The sequence below is a fragment of the Cololabis saira genome, chromosome 15 (genome assembly GCF_033807715.1).
Source record: "Cololabis saira isolate AMF1-May2022 chromosome 15, fColSai1.1, whole genome shotgun sequence".
NCBI lineage: Eukaryota > Metazoa > Chordata > Actinopteri > Beloniformes > Belonidae > Cololabis > Cololabis saira.
The window spans coordinates 18,430,230-18,451,866 of record NC_084601.1 but is presented as its reverse complement, the minus strand read 5'-3'; the positions used below and the strand labels follow the sequence as shown (position 1 = coordinate 18,451,866).

The window sequence follows — 21,637 nt, the reverse complement described above, 5'->3', positions numbered from 1 at the left end:
GGCATACACTTGGGTTGTTCACAGGCCGGTGGGGTTGGTGCTGGGGAATGAGCCACAGCCCTCACAACAATGGCATGGTAATGCTTAAATAGGACCCTGTCCACCGCTGAAGGGCAGGTGGAGGATGAGGTCTAGTCAACACCTCAGGATTCCCCTCTGGACACTCATGGAAGCCGACTGCTCCTCATAAAGAGTCAGTACCTGCTTCCATGACATCTCCGACAGTAAACAGGGCAAGAAGATTCCTTTAAAATGTATAACGTAACAATAAGAGTTGTTAATACAGGTTACAAGGTTTACTTACATATATGTTGCTATACTGTTAATTTTCAAATCGCATTGTGATTAAATGTTTAGGTTTAAAGTTGGTTTCAGTATTAACGCAGGGAGAGACCTGCCCTCTTGTTGTAATGTGTGCTTTGAGCTGCAAAGGTAAAAATGGTGCAATGATGGACATGAACAGCTGATATCTTGTACTCAGCAAGAAGGGACACATATCTTTTGCAAAACTCCTTCGGTTCCCAAACAATTCAAAAGTGTACTTGCCCTAAATTTCTCCCAAATTCTCCTAAATTGTATTTATTTTAATGTTGATATTAGGCTACTGCATATAGTTTGAATTTTCTGAACACAATAAAGTTGGTCACTGCAAACCCTGAAAAGAATTTCATTTTTGCAAATATTTGTTAAATAAAGGCATTATACTTATTACAGATTTAAGTCAGAATTGCATTTTAGAAAACATCCCTTTTCTATTACCTTGCACCATTCAAGGCTTTTTTGAGCTCTTTTCACTCAAAGGCCACAACATAAAAGTGTTCCTGTAGTGTTCTCTAAAGCTAACTGTTGCTAATTTAGTCATAAATGTTGAATTGAGTTCAGTGACTAATTTCCCAAAACATTCAGAAGTCAAAGAATCAACACACAAGAAAGACAAAAGAGACGCAGCACCGCCTCATTTAACTCGCTAAAATAGCTTTATAATAATCATATTAATAGTAATAATATTAGCCTTTAGAAAATGTTTCCACAATGTTGATATTGTTACATTCTGTGTTGGGGTAGACCACGTCACAGCTCTGGGCTTCAGCACTGTAAGACGTGCTCCGTTTGACACATCGACACCCTTAAAACATAGAAGCTCAACAAATAAACAGCTATTTACAAAATGAGGGACAGAATCCCGATTGAAAGAGTGTGATGTCATCCGTGATCATCCAGCACGTGTTCAGACTGCACCTCCTGGTCTCCGCGGTCATCTTCTCCCGCATCTCCTGGTATTACAAAAGTTTCCATCTCATGGCGACTATATTGCTCTGCTGCAGACAATTCTCATTGTAGGAGAAAAAAAGAAAAGCAAGAGCAGAATGCTCGCATGTACAATGAGTAGAACAAGTGAATAGATCGGAGCTGGAAGAAATAAAAAAAGTGGGATGAAAAATCAAACCGTTGAGCAAGAATACAAGAGATGAAAGAGGAGTAGAGAGTACAGAACAAAGGGCGATTTCAACTTTGCTACATTATACAGTAGAATATGGTGAGTGGAGCATTTGTATATGTTTGATGTCCATTTTTATTCCCTCATCCAACAGCGCTAAGAGTTCAAAGCGGAACAAAAGCATCGACACAGAAGGTCTAATGTTTGGATATCCCTTTCACAAATCCCTCACTCCTCAGGGAGGAGCATGCATCATTGATCCCAAAATTATCTTCCCAGAGTTAGTATCAGCTTGCTTTTCCTCTAACTTCATCTCCGTAGTAGCAGCAGTTAATGGAAGTCATAAATTTAACTATATACTTTTGTCACTATGCACAAGACTCGCTCTTGATTAGCCTACAGAACAATGTTTACCCATAGCTAAAATTGACAACACCACTTTTAATAATGAAAGCAATGGTAATAATTCATCTCTTTAATGACAATAATCATACTAATTATAATCATATTGTAATAACAATATATGTAATATTGAGAAGAGCGATGTCCATTGGTAACAGGATATATACATGTTTGTAAACATGACGGTGGCAGGGAATATATGTGTTAATTACACAGTAATTGCTCAGCTGTCTGACCCTCATGTCTAGCCACATTACAATTTGAATACATATGTTCGCACGAACACGCACAGACAGAATTACACCTCTTATCGCTAAAGGCACATTGGAGTTTCAGTTCAACATCTGCTCAGGTCTGAACTGCTCTGGAGCCAGTAAGGAAGAAAACCTCAAGTCAACGAAGAGATTTTAATGAAGTTTAATCAAAGCGTGAATTAAAGAACTAAAGTTGGACTCCTTAGATATCCATGAAGTCAGATGATGCTCATTAAGCTGGGCGCTTTGCAAAAATCACTGTTTTATTTACTTTTACAGCCTGTAATTGCCTTCTCTGGTGACTTCTTCTGCCAAAAAACCCGCAAACTTCACAGACTTACTGAGAGATGAGGGACTGAGGGGCAGTGATGCTTGTATGTAATCATGCACACTTTTCTGTATCGATATGAGCCCCGTGAGGCATGTTTCTATGTTTATGTCATATCGTAAACAAATTCGGGGCCACAATTGTTTTTCTGGGTGCCACTAAGACACTTCAGAAAAAAAAGGTTTGCAAGGGATGAGGAAACTGAATGACTGTTAGGTCCAGTGACAGAGTTGTCATGAGTTTGCCTTTATACCTCATCAAGATGAACTACAATAGGACTTTTACCATTTAGGGCCTGCAGACGTTTAAGCAAAGTAGTTCCATTTTCAAGGTCTCAAAGATATTTGGACAATTGAAGCAAACAAAAGGACTGGCGTTTATTTCAGGGGGCGCAGGAGTTGGAATTTGGCAGCTGGTTGACTGGAGCTAGCAATATTAAAGGAAGTCATTATCACCCTGAATGAACAACAGAGACCTACTTGAGCGCTAACAAAAGCCTAAGGTGTGGCCAAAATAACAGTTTGCTACATTTTTAACAAGCTGTTTAGCTCAACAACATCAGAAGCTCTGGAAAACCATGGAGGGAGACTAGAGTAGATGATCGGAGAAACCTTTCCTTAAATGAAAAGGGGAAACAACCCATTTATAACATCATCAGAGGTCAAGAAAACTCTGGTGGAGGTGTATCAGCATCGGAAATCTAAAAGCCTTCCATGTTCTGGAGTCAGATCCTTTGGACAGATGAAACAATGTATAAACTTGTATCAGATTAATCACGGAAGAGAAAGGAGCTGAAGGAACATCACATCTTGTGTAAAACATGGTGGAGGGAGTGTAACGGTATGGGCGTGCATGGCTACCAATAGAGCAGGCTCACTGGTGTGACTGCTGACAGAATTCACAAGATGAATTATGAAGTGTGTCGGGCTGAACTCTCTGCTGACATTTGGCCAAATGCTACAAAACTGATGGACTGTCCTGCCCAGTGCAGGTGGATAATGACCCGAAACATAGTGAAAGTAGTTCAACAGCAAAGGCGCTCCAGACTTTAGGCAGTAACTGACCTCAAAAGATTTTCATCCAAGTGTTCAAATTACATCACCAACCATCACCACTCTCTTCGAATACTTTTGAGTCTCTGAAAATGGAGTTACCGTACTTTGCTTCAAAAGGCTGCAATTCCTAAATGCTAAAGGGCATATTTTTGTAAACCTTCTTAAGATGTAACTTAATGTCTACACTTTGATCATGCCTTAAATGTTTTGTATGAAATTAATTTTGCTGGTTTATTAAGGCAAAGCTTTAAAAAAAACTCTGTTTTTGTCAAAATACCCCTGGACCTAAATGACAGTAAAAATGCATTTCATCATGATCATGAGTATGAAATGCAACAGCTTATGCTACCAAAAACTGTTGCAAGCTGCTTGAAAGCACCCAAATGCTGCGGGTTATGAGTGATTGTTCATAAAATAACCTCTAAGGACTGTGCCCTTTTTAAAATATTGCTGGGAAGAGTGGAACAAGAGCAGTGAAAGCTCTGGGGATTTTTTTTTTTAACTCTGCATGAACAAAAAGCTCAACAGCCTTCCCCTACTGAGGAATGTGCTAACTTTATCCTCCAGAGCAGCTCTCCCTCACAGGGATGTCAAATTAAAACTCAAATCTGCTGCTACTACACCTCTCCAGCTCTGGTTTGTTACAGATGCGCAGTATACAGCAAACACATGTGTCAGCTACAATTAGGCTGCTGCCTCAGCAGCCCGCCGCTGCATGCTGCTTTCCAGTTTTGGAGAAAGATGAAAAGAAAAGAGAGAAATAAAAGCTTTTAAAGAGAATCTGGGCTGAAACGACGAGTGGCTTCCCCTTCCTCTGGGAAAAAGAACAACAGTCCTGCAGGATCGTATCTGGCCCTGTGTTTTTTCAGTGTCTTGCTGTGGTGTTAGAGAATCCCCTGAGGACGAAGGCCCAGCTCGGGATAAGAGACACTGCTGCTAGAAAGTGAGGTACTAGGAGTTGACTTGTCTGTCTGCTTGTCCATGTGGAGTTTTTGCACTTCTAGAAAGAGCAGAAAGGGTTCAGATGGTAGTCTGTCTGCTGTGTTAGTGAGTGCTCAGATTACTATTATTATTATTATTACTACACACCCAGATGTGGAGGTTTATACTGTGCAATTTAATGGAACTCATGGAAGTCACAAGCACAAAAAGTGTGTTTGCAGTGGACCTGTTTCAAGGCAAGGTGGCTGGCTGACACCTCAACTTGTGGCAAAAAAAAAGAGAAAAAAAAAGAACACAGAAGAAAGTCAGCTAGCATGAAGAAGTTGTAGTTGCTACTGTGGATAAATATCCAACTAAAGCCTCTTTGATTCTTAGTGTCCCTATAGGCCAACTTGTAGAGGAAAGACCGTAGCATCCTCTCGCGTGAGTTTCATGGCGGGTTAAAGAGTCCTTCACAGTGGTGTAACAGTATTAAAGCAGTTCTTTGTGCTTTGTTTGATGAGGGCTGTGTCAAACACCACTGAGATATCGTCAAGTTTCAGGGTAGCAGAGGAGAAGACGTCGGAGGGATACAAGGCTGCTCTGCAAGCCGCACCGCTTCAGGTGAGTTAGATATAACGCCGCCTTCCCTTGTTGTCAGGGCAGCTTTCTTCACAAGTAGGTTTTTTTTAAATTGATCCGTTGAGGTCCAAAAAAAAAACACCCCGGAACACCAGTCGCTCATTCCCAAGGATATCAGGGACATTGTCTCTAAAAGGTGTACAAACACTCAGTGTAATAACTGTGTTGTAAAATTCAATCTTTTTTTTTGTTCTTTTTCCTTTTTCAATCACAAAAAAAGATCATTGGGATACAAAATTTGCTGTCCTTGTATCGGCTGAAAAGGAGGTTATGCTTAATCTTTCAAAGGAGGCTGTCATAAAACATGCAGTATTAACATCAACAAAATGTGCCAGTCTTGTATGCGTGTGTATATGTGTGTGTGTGTGTATGTGTGTGTGTGTATTGCAAGTGAACAAGGTGGAGTTAAAGGATGTCAGGACAATAAAAACATTTTCTTTAACAGTATTCTCTGCAGATCTCGTACTTCCCTATTTACATACGTTTCTATATATTTATAGTGTAAACTGTGTTCAAAGGAAACCTCCACATATAGCTGGTTAGGCACATGTAGTTGGTTCTAAAGAGGAAATACAGGAGGGATACAACAGAACATGTCGTGAGAACCATAGACAGATATACAGTAGGCCTAAGAAGGATCATACTTGGCAATTAACATTCTTGCCAGTTGTACCCTGTGAACCTGACTCACAAATTCAAGATCAATAATAATAATAATAATAATAATAATAATAATAATAATAATAATAATAATAGCCATCTGAAACTGTTTTCCACATGTAGTCGGAGTCTGGATATGTCACACAGAACAAAATGCTATAATCTAATCTTAATAATACTGCAGTATCTCACATTTGATATATGATTTCTTTTGTACATATATTGTACTGAATAATCTCTACTCATCTAGAAATGTAGATTATATCATAAAATATACATCTTCCATTAAAATATCCCATTTCGCCAGCGCATTCCATCCACAAAACGTCATGCTTTAAAAATTGTAATATTTTGTGTAATTTCTCTCATCAAAATGGCAGATTTGGACTTTTGAAGTATTCGTCGGGCTCCGTACAAGCCCTTCAGAGTCAGTAAATCCAGTGCATTCATTCACACAAAAGCCATTAGAAAACAAGCCTACAAAATACGGAAATGAGGATGATCTGCGCCGACGTAAATTTGCGACACCTTTAAACTGATACGATGATTTGTCACGCTGAGAAATCATTAAGGTAAGAGGACACACGGCAACAAACAGACGCAGCTTCAGTCCCCTCAAGTGTCCCGTCTTTTCCTTGATTTTCCCCTCTGATGGTCTCGGATGAGCTTTGACGATTCTTTGGACGAGTACAAGAGGGAGCGATTTCTCATTGTGTGTGGCTCCTTTTCTCTCCTTACTTCTTGAGTAATCATTCCTTCTTTCATTAGAGCTGCGAGAAACTGAGAGGAATTCAATTTACCTCCTGCTGAAAACTTGGTGATCCTCCTCTCCTGTGACATCCACTGCCCTCTTAATTAATAAATAAACAATGGCAAAATCCACTCAGACAAATATTCAAGAAGAAGGAATGATTGAGAACAAAATAAATAGCGGTAAATAAACGGATCCTCTGTTCATGGCTGTTTCGTTAGGGTTTGTTCCTGACTGAGATGACTCCATCCCTCTACGGACCGTTGGTGTAAATGATGGTTCTTTTGACCACTTGGTGGCGCTTTAGTCTCACAGTGAAAAAGGGGCTTCTTTAAAAAGTCCTGAAAGCCTCCAGAATATCTCCCTCTTAAAAACAAACAGCTCTGGCTTTTCTCGTCTTTAGTTTTTGTTTTCTCTCTCTCTGTTGTTCGGGGCGGCGATGCTACACTGCAAAGCTTCTACTGGCAAACATGAGCGTGCGCTCCATGTACAAATAGCACTTGCAGATTCGGCGAGTGTCACTGCTGAATGCTAGGGGTGGTGGATGGATTCACAGAAAGAGAAGAGGGAACGTGAAGTAGTTTCATATTATTTGAGCGTCTGAGCAGACGGATGGCGCCTCTGTCCCCACAGAGGAGGTGCCGGCTCTACTTGTTCATCCGTTGATGTTTCAGCGGATTGTCTTTGGGGGGTGGGGTTGACAACCGTATGACTTTAAAGGCATTTAATCTGATGCCATAGAATGAGTCCATATTGATTTCTACGTACTGGCAGCATCAGTGAAAAGTACAGATACATATATGTCATGAATCAGAAACCCCACAAATGTGACATGGAGGTGATTCGGCTGCAGATGGCATCAGGTGTCCGGATGGGGGAGATTTTGTCGGAGGTTTTTATGCCTGTTAAGCCCTTTATTTTCTGTGATGGAGATGTGACACGCAGAGGCATGCTACTACTGCGTGAACCTCTGCTGACCACTGCTAAAAAAAGGTGGCTGTTCTCAGTCAGAACAAAAATGTCAAAAAAAAAAAAAAAAAAAGGAAACGGTGAAGTAAAAATGTCTGCGACTCCTCTGATAGCTACCATTTATGGTCTAGGCCTCTGTGTCAGTAAAACGTCAGGATTTCAAGACACTAAAATGGCTGTCATTGCTTGTTTAGTAAGTGTGATAACTTCATACGATGGAAACTGCTGAGGGGGAGCAACGCATGAACGATAACAACACAGAGAAGATCCCGGGGGGGGCGGCTGCGGCTGCGGGGGATCGGGGCGCCTCCGCCTCGTGTTCAGAGTCGAGTCTGGGCTTCGGGGATGTAGATCTCGATGCTGTCGGCGCTCTCCGTGGCTGAGTTCTGCCGGAAGGAGGCGGTGCGCTTGGTCTGCAGCAGCCTCCTCCTCGCTTCCGTCCTCTGACGGTCCCCGAGGTCCAGAGACTTCTCCCTGATGGGCAGGGTGTGCCCTCCCATACGCGGCACCACCAGGCCGCCCGACCCAACTCCAGCACCCCCGTCTGCTACACTGTCGGCCCGGAGGCTGCCACTCACCCCACCTGCTGGCTTCTTTGGTAAGGGTGGAGGGAGCTTCTTATCCTCCTAGCCCGTCAGTTGTGAGATGTACATATGAAATGACCATGGAGTGGGTTTATCATGTAATGTGTTTGACAGAAAAATAACAAAAAAAAAGGTTTTATAAGGTGACGTAACAGGGATCCCATGCGACAGACAAGTAACACGAGAGAGAGAGATGCATTGGCGTTGGGTGATATGAAATGAAACGGTCAGGGATAAATAAAGGATCAACAGAGGCAAGATAAAAAAAAGGAGGAAAAAAAAGAAAAGCACCTGTTAGTTTGTTATCAAAAACGTCCAGTTGTTCAGTGAGACGACTAACCTTAATAGAAAAAAAAGAAAATGCAACACACATTCTTTTTACTCCACAACAATAAATTCAAGTTAAAAAAAAAAAAATGGACAAAATCCACCGTATTGACTGTATCTGTGCTCAGTTCCTCTTGCTGTTTTGGATTTTCCCGACCTGCAAAGGCACGGAGGCCACAACCATCTGCGATACTCGTCTGCACACGGCCGTCTTAGTTCTGGGAGAGGGCTGTCGCGAAACAAGGATTGTTTGGACCCCGGGGCCTCTCACCTTCTTCTCAGGCGGGAGTCTCCAGCCAGAGTCCTTGAGCCTCTGGAGGTCCTGAAACTTGACCCGGACGTCCTCGATGTTGAGCTGGAGCAGGTCCCAGAAGGCTGCCAGGTCCTGATACGTGGGCTGCGGGTAGGCCGAGGGGTCCTGGACACATCATAGTAAACCACTGCTGTGTGAAATGCACCGTTGAGCGTTTTCAGCTGAGCAAATCGGGGGCCGGATTCCCAAAACATTGTTAAGAAAAAAAATCTTCCTAAGTGCCTTTTTTTTCTTAAGTTCAGTCTTAAGAAGAAAAAAGAGAAGAAGTCATATTCTCCAAAAAAGTTCTTAAGTATTTTCTCAACTTTCTTATGTTTCTTCTTAAGAAAAACATTAAGAATAAATGGTATTCTTGAAATAAAAGTTCTCAAATTTGTTCTTGACTTTTTTCTTAACTTTAAGACAACCTTGACCTGTCTTAAAATTTCTTCTGTGAAAAGCTAAGCCTCTAATATCACCTTTTTCAACACATTTTAGACAAGTTTAGACTAGTAGGTCATAGTTTGAGGATATACTTTGTAATTAATTACACAAAGCGCCTGTTATCTGTTTGTTAGCATGTTAGTTAGCGTGGTAGTTTTTTTTTCGCACATTAATCTCATCCACCATAACCTTGAAAAGTTCCTGCATCTCTTTTTCTCCTTCTCCATGTTTAGTGAGTGACTGACGGTTAAGACCCAAACTACCTGTATAAATGTTGTTTGTTGGCGCGTGCAATGCAATGACATGTTTTAAGAAGTTCTTAAGTAGGAAAAATAAGAAATTCGTAAGAAATGACAGTTCTTAAGACTGTTCTTAAGAAAATATTGAGGAATTGCACTTAAGAACTTTCTTATGAACTTCTTAACGTTAGATCTTAAGACATTTCTTAAGATCATTCTTAAGAACATATTGGTGAATCTGGCCCCTGGCCTGTAACGGCAACGCATGCATCGCCATCATTTTGCATGCGGTTTCATATACTTACGACACTTTGTTGGCAGAGGCGGAAGAACTGCTGGACTTTTTGAGACATTAGCATCTGGGCACTTCCAACCGCATTCCTGATAAGCTCGAGAACTAGGAGGGGAAAAGCGTACCTTTCAGAAATCCAATAGTTATTCTAGGGCTGGGCGATATGGACCAAAAGTCATATCTCGATATTTTCTAGCTGAATGGCGATACTCGATATATATCGATATTTTTTCTGTGCCATAATTGGGGTTTCCCCCAAAGCATTATAGCATAGCATCTCTGTTAGCTTCATTTTTTTCTGAGGCAAACCCTTAAAAAACAGTCAGTTTTAATACAAAGCCTCGTGCCAAATGTCACACAGGTACCTTTATTAACAGAGGTCTGCACAATATCAAAATGTATAAAACAAATGAAATAAAAATAAACTGCCTGCATATATCGAATAAAAATGCTTCTTGAATAAAATAAAACAAATATCCCTTTCCTGCATAACAATTAAATTAAAATACACTGTGCAATTAATACAATGTAGACAGTAACAGGCAGACTTTTCCACTGAGGTTGACAGTTGTGCAAATAACAAAACATTTGTGCAAATCTCAAATAAAACATTCAAGTCAATTTGTCACAAAATAAGCTATATCAAAATAAAAAATAAAAAATATATATATATTTTTTTTTTAAATAATCGATATAAACGATATTGTCTCGTACCATATCGCGTCTGAAAATATATCGATATATATTTAAATCTCGATATATCGCCCAGCCCTAAGTTATTCTTTGCTGGAATTGACCTCTGAAACTCTTTCAGAACTTACTCTCCTCCGGAAGTTCGTGCTCCTCTGCTTCTTTCTCCATGTTCTGGCACCAGCCCTCCATTCGCTCCACCTCCGTCTGCAGCAGGCGTAAGAAGAACTCTCCGTCCCTCATGCAGGGGGAGGCCCGGCCCGAGTCCGGCAGGCTCCGGGGCCCCTCTAAGGACGGGGTCCCGGCCCACGCTCGCTCAGAGGAAATGGGCAAAGGAGAGTGGGAGCGGGGAGGCAAGTGTGGGTGTTGGTGGGGCCTGGAGTCTGGCTGGATAGCCTCTGCCGTGTAGCCACCCTGGATGAGGTCCTAAATGTCACATGAGTTTTATTTGGTTTAGTCAATAACGAGCACCGATCTCACAAAAGGATGAGCACGATTTCTCATAAGACATATGAAAGTGTCTACGTTTGTCTCCAGCCCAGATGTCAGTCCTTAACAGCACACTGGGATGTTTTGGTGAGAAGCACCAGATGTGGACGTGCTGCTTTAACAACGGAGAGGAATGTAGCGCAGACCCACCTCTCTGTACGCCCACTGGCCCTGCGTGTGCACGGTTCGGTGGCACTCCGAGTACTGGCTCGCAGACTCGGGCTCTGACGAGTGTCTTTGGAAGGAGCAGCCGAACTGGAGGCTCTTGTCCTGCGTCGGCACAGCGATACTGAGCCCCGAGAAGCCCTCAGGGTCCAGGTCAGCCTGCACGCTGGCTGTCACGCTGTTGGAGCGTTTAAAGCGAGCACGCCTGTAAGACAGTGACAGCAGGCTCACAGAAATCCAGCATCTCACCCATTTCCTCATTTATTTGTATTTGTCTCTTAATAATTGCAGATTCCATTTGAAGCAGGACTGTGGCATCACTGCAGTCCCTGCAACTGGCTTGCTCGTGAAAAGCCCTGCTAAATCCTCTGGCATATGACGTGTTAGTATGTGCAAATGTCACGCCAGTGAGCTCATTGATGAGTGTTTACTCGCTTGCAGGTTTAAATCCCACCTTCCCTGATCTGTCTTTCCCATCTAATGAAGCCTGGAGTGTGAGTCGGTTTCCTGTTATTGGCCTACTGTTTTCTCCTCTAACGTCCTGCCATCATCTTTAATGACTATGGCAGGTGTGTTGGTGGGTGGGGGAATTATTAAAACAGGTGCAGCATCACACTCCTCAACATTTGGAAGTTTGCAATGATGCGGGTGTTTGGACGCACGTGTGCAAATTGTTTTACGTAAGCAATGCTAGATATAATTAGGAGAAGCGCTGAGCCACGTGTGAAAGTCGTGTTGAGAGCATAATTTGCAGTAGTCATGGTTACGCTCACAGAGAAAAGCATTCTTGGAACAAAGTGTTAGAGAGCTCACGCTGGGACGTCTGATGAAATGTTAAATGAAATAATAGGACATTTGCTAGGAAAAATCATGATTTCTCAAACAATAAATTAAAACTATTCATATAAATTATGATTCAAAGTTCAATGGTTATTGATGAAGCAACACTTTTTGGGGAAAAGACCGATTAAAAAGTTAATTAAAATGGCTAATGACAAAGTTAACTGCAAAACAAAATGACTGAAGCTGGAAAACAGTTTTAAAGAAAATTATATTTCTACTGCTGAGATTTGTTTTCTTTACCTTTTCTCATCCTCCACTTGAACTCCTATAGAGTGAACTTCTGTAAGAGCTTTTCCCTCCGTGTCTGAATCTGACAGAGTCTCTGAGCTGTCCACCTGCAGGAGAACGGGTAACAACGACTACAACAGTCAGTGCTGCAACACACAACCTCAAGGCAACAAAACACCCGCAGGAGAAGAAACGTTGTGGGTAATGCGAAGGTGAAGTTCACATGTTTTATATATTGCTGTAACTTATAAATTTGTGATGAGTTTGTAATCAAAAGACTGTCCGAATCATGTCTGGGTGGTTTCTTCCATGCTTACTGTAGGTAAACGCAGCTTTGACTGTACTTGTAAATGTAAAAGCTGCATAAGAGAGACGGGTTCTCTCATTAAAAGCTATGAAAGAACCTGAATATGCATATTTTCTGAAATGCAAAACTCTAGTTTTTTACCAAAAAATTGATGCCTCTTGAAATGTTATGCTAAATAGTGATCTACGGGAGGGGATGAGCTAAGTTTAGTTAAACCAGCGGAACATTTCGGAAATCTCCAAACAAAAAGGAAAGTGTGGAAACCAAAGAAATTCAGAAAAAAAGTTTTCTCACACCATAATTACTGATTATTTGAAATAAATGTATAAAAACTGAAACACTGACATTTGCAGTAGGAATGGGCGATATTTTACCGTTCACGATGTACCGTCAAAAAAATTCCTCACGATAAGAATTTGTCATGTCGCAGTAAAAACGATAAATTCCCGTTGATGGTGTTTTTGTGTAAAGCTGATTTTTGGAAGGAAGGAAGGAAGGAAGGAAGGAAGGAAGGAAGGAAGGAAGGAAGGAAGGAAGGAAGGAAAGAAGGAAAGAGGAAGGGAAGAAGGAAGGAGAGAGCAGGAGGAAAGAAGGAAGGAAGGAAGGAAGGAAGGAAGGAAGGAAGGAAGGAAGGAAGGAAGGAAGGAAGGAAGGAAGGAAGGAAGGAAGGAAGGAAGGAAGGAAGGAAGGAAAGGGGAGAAGGAAGGGAGAAAACAAGGAAAGGAGGAAGGAAGGGAGAAAAGAGGAAGGGAAGAAGGAAGGAAAGAGCAGGAGGAAAGGAGGAAGGAAGGGAAGAAGGAAGGAAGGAAAAAAGAAGGAAGGAAAAAAAGAAAGAAAGAAAGAAAGAAAGAAAGAAAGAAAGAAAGAAAGAAAGAAAGAAAGAAAGAAAGAAAGAAAGAAAGAAAGAAAGAAAGAAAGAAAGAAAGAAAGATAAATTCCCGTTGATGACAAACATGGCGGATCTGAGAGCGAGATAGATTTATAGTTAAAAAGGTGGAGTTGAATTGGTATTTTTTTTTTATCGTCATTTTTATCGTTATCGGGATAAATGCCAGAAATTATCGTGATACATTTTTTAGTCCATACCGCCCATCCCTAATTTGCAGACACAATTTTTAGAGAGGAAAGTGTTTATTCCTACCTGCACAGCTATGGATGGCCTCCACTTCCTGCCGCCACGCCCGTCCTCCTGCCCTGCTGCTTTACTCAGCACGATGCTGTTCTGAGGCAGCGAGGCCGACTTCCCCAGGCTGCCTCCGACCCGGCTGTCCCTCTCCTTAGCCGGCCTCGGCGGCCCCTCCAGCAGGCTGTCAGCCGAGCAGCTATGTTTGGCCCTCACGCTCATGCCGGGACCCCCTCCGTAGGGCACCAGCTCCCTGGAACCCCTGACCCCGTCTAGGCTCTCCGCAGAGTTGCTGTGCTGACGGGAGCGCCCGGGGCCGCTGCTCGTGTAGTAGCCTCCTCTGGAGGTGCGGCCCGAAGGCCCGTCGGTGCTGCCCAGGTCCACCGAGTTGCTGTGGTGCTTGGGACGCCCAGGACCGGAGATCGGAGCCATCTGCCCGCCGCTCTGGAGGTAGGCGTCCTGGGTGGACTCCGTGCTGCTCTGGGCTCGCATTGACAGCGAAGACTTTGACATGCGAGGTGGGAGAGGGGGAGGAGCACCTTTACGATAAGGAAAGACTGAAGTGTAAGAAGAGGAGGGGACAAGAAAGACAGAAAGTATAGATGGCAGTTAAAAGTACGTCAACGTGGACACTTACAAAAAAGACTAAAGGGAGAATATAGCAAGGGAAAGAAGGATTTGGTCGGCATAAAGGAGAATCAGCATGGAAATCAAAAGGAAAAAAAATGAAAACCATTAAGAAAAAAATTGGCAACACAGTGGATGACACAAAGTTTTGTTAACGGAGCTCAAAGGAGATATTTTATTTGATTAAAACCAACAATCAAACAAAAAAACTCCTTTGGGTATGAGGCAGAGAGCCAAGAGGTGAAGGCGACATACATGACATAGACAAAAGAAACCGTTTTTTCCCCCTGAGCTAACCTAACAGAGCTTCTTAAGCAGATAAAACAACTTCTTGAAAGAAATACTGAAATGAATCACAGAGATTCTGGGTTTTCACCCTCCCCCACAGCTGCAGACGGTTCACTTTCAAAGTGTAAAGATGCTTGCAAGTTCTAACCCCCTCATGTGTACGTACTGTACACCGACATAGGTTTGCACATCTGTGTATAGTGCACGTGTGGTTGAGTTAGATCATACTTCATAGAGTTTTTAATAAGTCTCAGGGGGATTTTTCGGAAGTCAAGAAATCTGAGTCCTTCAAGGGACTAACAAGGCTCCACTGTACAAACACATCAGCAAATAAAAGCATCTACACACATAATCACATAATCCCAAATTACTGATGCATGCTATATCTACTGAAGGACTATACTGCATGTCCTGCAAGCCTTAAGCATTACTGGAATGCATTATCATAAAAAAAGACTGATAGGAAGGGAGAAGGCAAAGAAACATGACCACACAAGGGTCACTGGGAAAAGAGACATGTAGAAGGAAAGGAGGAGATGCTGAGCTTCCATCACAATCACGACAGCTCTTGAATCTATTACTAAGCCTGAAAAACCTGCCCTCACACAAGAGAGCCTGAGAGACGAGCGAGAACAAAGAGCATGGACGAATACATACATGCAAGTCTGTGCCTATAACCTGCACACATACGCCGATGCAGAAGAGGTGAAACTAGGGAGGAAAAGGAGATCGTTAGAAACTGAAGGAATGAGGAAGAAGGAAGGGTGAAAATTAAAAATGGATGCAAGTGTTGCACACTGCATGCAGCTGTACACAGAGGGAGGTGAGCTGACACATGCTGCCACCAAATCCCTTCTCCCAGTGTGCCTCCCACCAGGCTGCTGCCACATTAAAAGAAACCCCACATTCCTCTGCCTCACGCCCAGGCAGCACGCCGTCGGGCCGCGACGCACACTCACCGGCCCCGCCCTTGATGCTCCCCTGAGGGCCAGACATGGAGAAAACGGAGAGGCAGTCATCATCCTGGGAGCAGCCAGCCTGGATGGCACGGACATAGCTGTGGCTGCGAGTGCGGAAGACACCCGGAAGATCGAGAGCCTCGACGGCCTGAGACTCCACCTCGCCGAACATGGTCTCACACACGGCCTCAAACTGATGGTTTAACGTTTCTCCCAGCTATAAAAAAGAAAGAGGGGGTCTGTGATATCTATCAAACGGCTATGCTAACTCACCGTGTGATCGGTTACCTGCGAGCTGGTCAGAGAGCGGGTGTAGCTGCGAGAGCGGGTGTGGGTTTTGGGTGTGGTTCGACTGTTGGGGTAGGAGTCTGTGCACTGTTTGCAAGAGTACCTGGAATAAACAGGAAAATGAACGTTGTTGTTGACTGCATGTCAATGAGGAACCAACCATTTATTAAGTAAAACCCAAAATGTCAAATTTAAAGACACTGCGTCAAATATTTCATGTTATACTGTAAACTGCAATAATTTCTATGAATTAGGGCTGTTCGATTTTGCCCAAAAATAAAATCTCGATTTTTTTTCTCTCAAAATCGGATTTTTGATTACGATTACGATTATTTTGTGAATTGACAAAAGGCAAAGAAATGATTTCAAATATGCTGTTTTTTTATTGAACATTTGCCCCATTGGGTTTTAAGTGCAAACTTTGCTCTTATTAAACCAAAAATGAATGAATAAAGTGCAAAACTCTGTAAAATAAGTTGAAAAAAAGTTTTAAAAAATATAATAAAATATAAAGTTTTATCTCTGAAAAGAAAATCACCAAATCAGCACTTGCAAACATACAGTAAGTTATATTTCCAATTAAATAAAACAAGACATTTTCTAATTAAACTAAACTGGGTCTTTGCATGCTAAATAATAATGCAACCCATGAAGGAGGTAGAGGTGTGTAATGGGGCACTTGTCGCAGGTATTGAGAGGTATTTCCATCAATCATTAATATGTGTGCAGACAAGGTAAAAAAAAAAAAAAAAAAAAAAAAAAAAAAAGTGAAAAATCGATTTTACGATTTTCATGTTTTAACATCGTTCTAATTACATAATCGCAATTACGATTTAAAATCGATTAATCGAACAGCCCTACTATGAAACATGAACAAAAAAAACCCAATACAAATTAATTGCCATCGTACAATGTCCACTTCATGTACCTTGTAACCAGTGTGAAGGGATTTGAAGTGGACAATGGCGTCCACTTACACTGTTTACAAGGTGTAAAAGGTTCTCTAAAACCTTTTGAATATACTACCATTGCCTCAACCTTGAAGCAAATCTTGGCTCTTTTGTTAACAATGGTCACTCCAGTACCCTTGATTAAATGCAGAAAAGACACCTGAGCCCATCTGTGATATTTCAACATTGACTCGGGTTTTCTTTCATATCTGCAAAACTGCTTGGAAAATAGCATTCTTTTTCAATTATACTCTCAGTGCTTCATGTGTGAAGCTAATCTGAGAACTTAACATGGTGTCCACTTCCAATACCTTTTAAATGTACTAAGGGTATGTAAGTGGACGGTGTCCAATGGCGAAACCTTTTATCAAATCCTACTTAACGGCATTACGTGTGGACAACTCGTCCATTTGAAATATCCTTGCTCAGTCATATGCAAGGGAAACTCTAGGGATCTCTGGTTCCTAGCTTATCTGGTTCCTAAGGCTTAAAACTACACCAGCACTTGGGGGTCCCCCAGTGCACAAGGGCACCGTATGAGAATGGATTGGACGAAGTTTTATGCATGATTTCTTCTGTTTGGTTGGAGACTCGTCAAGACTTATCCCCCTGAGACCCCGATCATACCCTGTGAGCGGATACGACCACGATGACCACCTCCTTGAGGATTTTCACAAGATACAAGGAAGCGTCCAGTGCAGAACTTTTAAACAGCCATTGGTTGCTCTAATCCAATGAGGTCCATTGAGATGAAACTCCTTTTTGAAACTGGGGTGGGGTGGTGCGTCTCTTATGTGTTTGAAGTTCACACTGCTGATATTGTTAGATGATGTGCATGACAAGTTAAGTTTGTCAAGGTTGCAAAACAAGGTGCTTTCCAAGCATCTGATGAAAGACAACTATGCTTTTGGAAATGTAAACTGCAGTATTTTTGCAGGTTTGGCCTCAATAAGGACGAAGGTTCAGTTTTGGTTATTTTCATCTGCCCTTATGAAAACTTCATTAAACGTAATTACAATTATTGGGAAGTTGATGAGCTTTTTACAATTGATATTATGTAAATTTGTTTGAGACAAGACCTTTAAACTTTTGGTTTTGAGAATAATTTTGATTAGTTGTGTGATGTGTATGGCTCCTCTGTTTAAAATCTTTTTCTTTTTTTTACTGTTTTATACTGTAAAACTGAAGTTGTGAAAAGAAAAAACTTTGGACTGACAGCTTATTTCTGTCATATGACCTTTGATCCATGCTGATAGACCGCTTGAACGCATCCCTCTGGGCGATCAGGGTGGACTTAGGTGAGGCTTTTGGGCTTGTGTCCGAGTCGCCGCTGTCATCGTCGCCCATGGCCTTGATGTAGCTGCCACTCCGCATTCGGCGGCATGGGATCTCCCCTCCGCTGTCCGATGCGCCGCCATAGCCACCTCCCCAATCTTCTGACGGGACCTGAGACATATGCATCCAAACATTCTCAAAGGTGACCACAAAAAAGACCGAGATGGATTGATCTGAAAACACAACATGGTGTGAAATTACATGTAAAAATTCATGTAAAGGAAACTTTTAGTAATGTTATTGTGTTGAGCTTTTAAAATATGTCACAAGTGAGTATGCATTCGTCTTCTACACCATCTGTTAAGGAGAAGGCAATTATTCACGAGCCCTGAGATATTGAAGGTGTTTTCACTCCACTTCCCAATATCTCTTCTTACAGTCTGAAGACAGAAATATATTTCATCACTGAAAAATATTTTGCACCTCAAACAGAAGGACATAGATGATACAAAAATACAAAGCGGACACTCTAGCACACAGAATCTGTTTGTTAAGCACACTGGCGAGCTCAACCATGCTCATGCACACAATGAGAGCAAATACACATGCACCTGTATCCAAATATAGGGGATGATGCAAAAAGGAAGAGAGAAAGAAAGGCAACGGGACTTACAGAGACAGAGAAACTCTGACAGCTTGAGAAGCACTGACACAGAGAAATAGAAACAGCATAAACTGACAAACAGAAGCCAAAATAAACACACAACCAGAACGGCGGGAATAAAAAGAACAGAGGACAGCAGACAGAATGAATGCAAATTACAACAAAACATGTTCATGAGGAAAAAATATATAACAGGAGTGCAGAATGACGAGCAGCAATATGTTTAAGAAAAAAACATAAAAAAGGCAGATGACACGTGGAGCACTGAGGAGATGCAATGAAATTAAATAATCACACTGACAGCTTCATACTGGGGCCTCACATGTAAAACGCATTATTGTTCTAAATTGAGTCTGCTGCTGGGAATGAGATGCTACTTCAGGTGGAACAACTGAAGTATCCTTGAGTATCATTTGGAGCGGGAGATATACAGTCCGTCTTTTGTGGTGAAGAGGGCTGAGCTGAAAGGCAACATTCTCAAATTACCAATCGATTTACAGCTCAACCCTCACGTCTGGTCATGAGCTATGGAGAGGAACCAAAACAATGAGATCATGAGTACAAGTTCACCAAATGACCTCTCTTTTAAGAGTGGATATGCTCTCAGAGGATGAAAGATCATATGGCACTTTTCCACTAGTACCTACTCGGCTCTACTCATCTCAACTTGGCCTGGTTTCTTTTCCATAACAATTCAGCAGCTGGAGCAGAAGTAGGAGGTTTGGAGCGAAGCTATTTGATTGTTTGATGTAAACGAAGAAGACAACAACACTACAGATGTAGAACATGGAGGAGATGATATATGTGCTGCTGGGTCTGTGGCTTGTGTTCGATATCAAGTTAAAAGATGAGAGTGAGAGAAGCTTCAAGCAGCAAAGCTTTTTAATATTTTTAGTTTGTCTCGGCGCTGTTGAAAAGTCCATTGGTAGGTGGTGGCAGCTATGAACTGACAGAGCTCCTGGTAGATCTGGTCGTTCCTTATCGCCCGTCTAGATCCCTTTTTAATTCTCTCCTCAGCCACCAGGTTTATGAACATCTGCACCTCAGAGTTGGATCGTGAAACAGACTTTTGCGCTGCCATTGCCTGTCGAATAAATTGAACAAGAAGCCGCGAGTCGCTCTTTCACTGATTTCCGCCTCCTAACTCAGACGTCTGACTCCAACCCCCCCGACCAATCGGTGGTGTGTAGTGTGATGACGTCAGATGCAGCCGAGATGCAGCTTAGAACCTCGACAGAGTAGTTACAGAAAAAGTATCTACTCGGCACGCCTCGACCCCTGGTGGGAAAGAGCCAAACCGAGTGGAGGCGAGCCGAGCCGGGCTGAGTAGGTACTAGTAGAAAAGTGCCATAAGTCACCAAGTAGGAGCACCACAATACGAAGCAGCTGGCATAGTGTACAGGGACGTCTGTACTGAGTAGGGTTTACAGGTCCCAAAGTCAAGGTGGGACATACCTGCAAGGGTGGTGCACAATGAATAAGCAAAGATGCTGTAAGATTTCCAAATCCAGATTTTATTTGTATATATTGGTAAGCTAAAAAAAAAAAAAAAAAAAAAAGTCGTTTGTGCCACCTTCCTTTTTGTTTTCCCTTATTCCCCATTCATCTCCACAAAGCTCAGCATGTTGATGCAAACAAAGCGATGCAACAGGTAACATGGTAACGTTGCAACATGCCCTTTGCCCCTGCCATCTCCAAATAAGAACATTCAACTCAAGTACAGATCCGGGGCCACGGTGAAGAATGCAAAAGTTAGGAAGCTCATCGAACTACAGCCGCTAATTTCTGCGTCACCTGGAGAAAAGAAATAGAAGATCCTCCAATAAGTTACATTGCCCAAACTTTGTTTTATTTTTATCCAATGGATAAAAAAAACCCCAACATAGTATTCTATCTTTTATATGAAAGTTAGTACAAACATGACTTTATGCGACACTATCCAAATAGGTGAAACTTGACCTTGAATTTGATCAAGACAAAAACAAGGATCGAAAACGGGGGGGGGGGGGGGGGGGGGGGCAGTATGTTAGAGTTCAGTACATGTTATTGATCGGACGCTGCAGCTGAACGGACTGTCACAACATCACTGCAGTTTCATGACGGAGTGAAGACAGATTACAGATTAAACTCATGTTTCACTCCCATGTTTCATATTTGATTTATTTTCTGTTTCAACATTAAAAAAAATCTAAAACTGTTCATTTTCAATCTGATCAACAAAAGAACCAGAAACAACTTTCTTAATTTATTACTGCGCATGCGCAATCCCCCCATTTGTCCAATCCTTCTTTTCAGTATCCTTGGAAACGAATAGGAAATAGAGAAAAGAGTTTTCCACTTGCTGTTTTAATTCCCAATTTCGATTATTTTGGATTATTTCTCTATTTTTATTTTTTCATTTCAAAACAAAAAACGGATGGCCGCGAAGTACACGGACCGACAAACCAAACAAACCATTCATGCAGCATTTTGCCAGTGGCAGCCTTTTCCAAGTAATTTAAACAAAGCAAAATAAATAACCCATTGCTATTGGCCCCTTTATAGCCCTATTCTGGAGCTGAGAATGCTGGCTTAAGGAACATGATGCATGTACTGTAAAGTAGCCCTGTTGCATCATTCCTTCACAAGCGCATTTCAGCCAGAATATAATTCGTAAGTAAGTTTAATAAGTTTGAAGAGCAAAACAAAAAGCCAAATAGAGGGATGACTTGTCCAGAGCAACTGCTGTTGCACCGACTACAGATGCATGGACGTTCTGAGCTACAATAAGCCAGCTGGCTGTAACTGTACAATACCTTACAGCTGAATGGGAAATAAAATGCCACATTCTCCAAACATAGCCCCTTGCCAGAAGCAACATGGAGAGGTTGGCTACAGGGTGACAGATGCAGTGGAAATGTGGAAGTTGGAGCAGGTTAATGTAACGTTTCCTGTTACCACACGAAGCCAGAGGCATTGTAAATGCTACTGGACACAAATAGGTCTGCTCTGCCCATGTCCTCAAATTAGCATCATAAAAAGCATTGGTAGTGCAGCAGGTATCTTGCCTCTGTGCATAAATCAGAAAGATGTTGACCTTTCATAGAAGCACAAACATGTTTTGAAGACAAAGCCGAAGTTGCTAAAGGTCCCAACTCACAAAC

The 21,637-nt window shown here is 42.0% G+C and overlaps 1 protein-coding gene across 1 annotated transcript in view; it reads right to left on the bottom strand.

Moving 5' to 3' along the window:
• Nucleotides 1–5,809: 5,809 nt before the first annotated feature.
• Nucleotides 5,810–21,637, bottom strand: part of dlgap3 (discs, large (Drosophila) homolog-associated protein 3) — a 176,850-nt gene continuing 161,022 nt past the window's right edge. Inside the window, exons 5-14 of the mRNA XM_061741000.1 lie at nt 17,793–18,001; nt 15,606–15,708; nt 15,318–15,534; nt 13,462–14,000; nt 12,026–12,120; nt 10,928–11,147; nt 10,420–10,714; nt 9,612–9,703; nt 8,603–8,749; nt 5,810–8,046 (exon numbers count right to left, since the gene is read on the bottom strand). Of these exons, the coding sequence (XP_061596984.1) occupies nt 7,741–8,046; nt 8,603–8,749; nt 9,612–9,703; nt 10,420–10,714; nt 10,928–11,147; nt 12,026–12,120; nt 13,462–14,000; nt 15,318–15,534; nt 15,606–15,708; nt 17,793–18,001 (2,223 nt within the window). The 3' untranslated portion in view covers nt 5,810–7,740. The remainder of the gene's footprint in view (nt 8,047–8,602; nt 8,750–9,611; nt 9,704–10,419; nt 10,715–10,927; nt 11,148–12,025; nt 12,121–13,461; nt 14,001–15,317; nt 15,535–15,605; nt 15,709–17,792; nt 18,002–21,637) is intronic.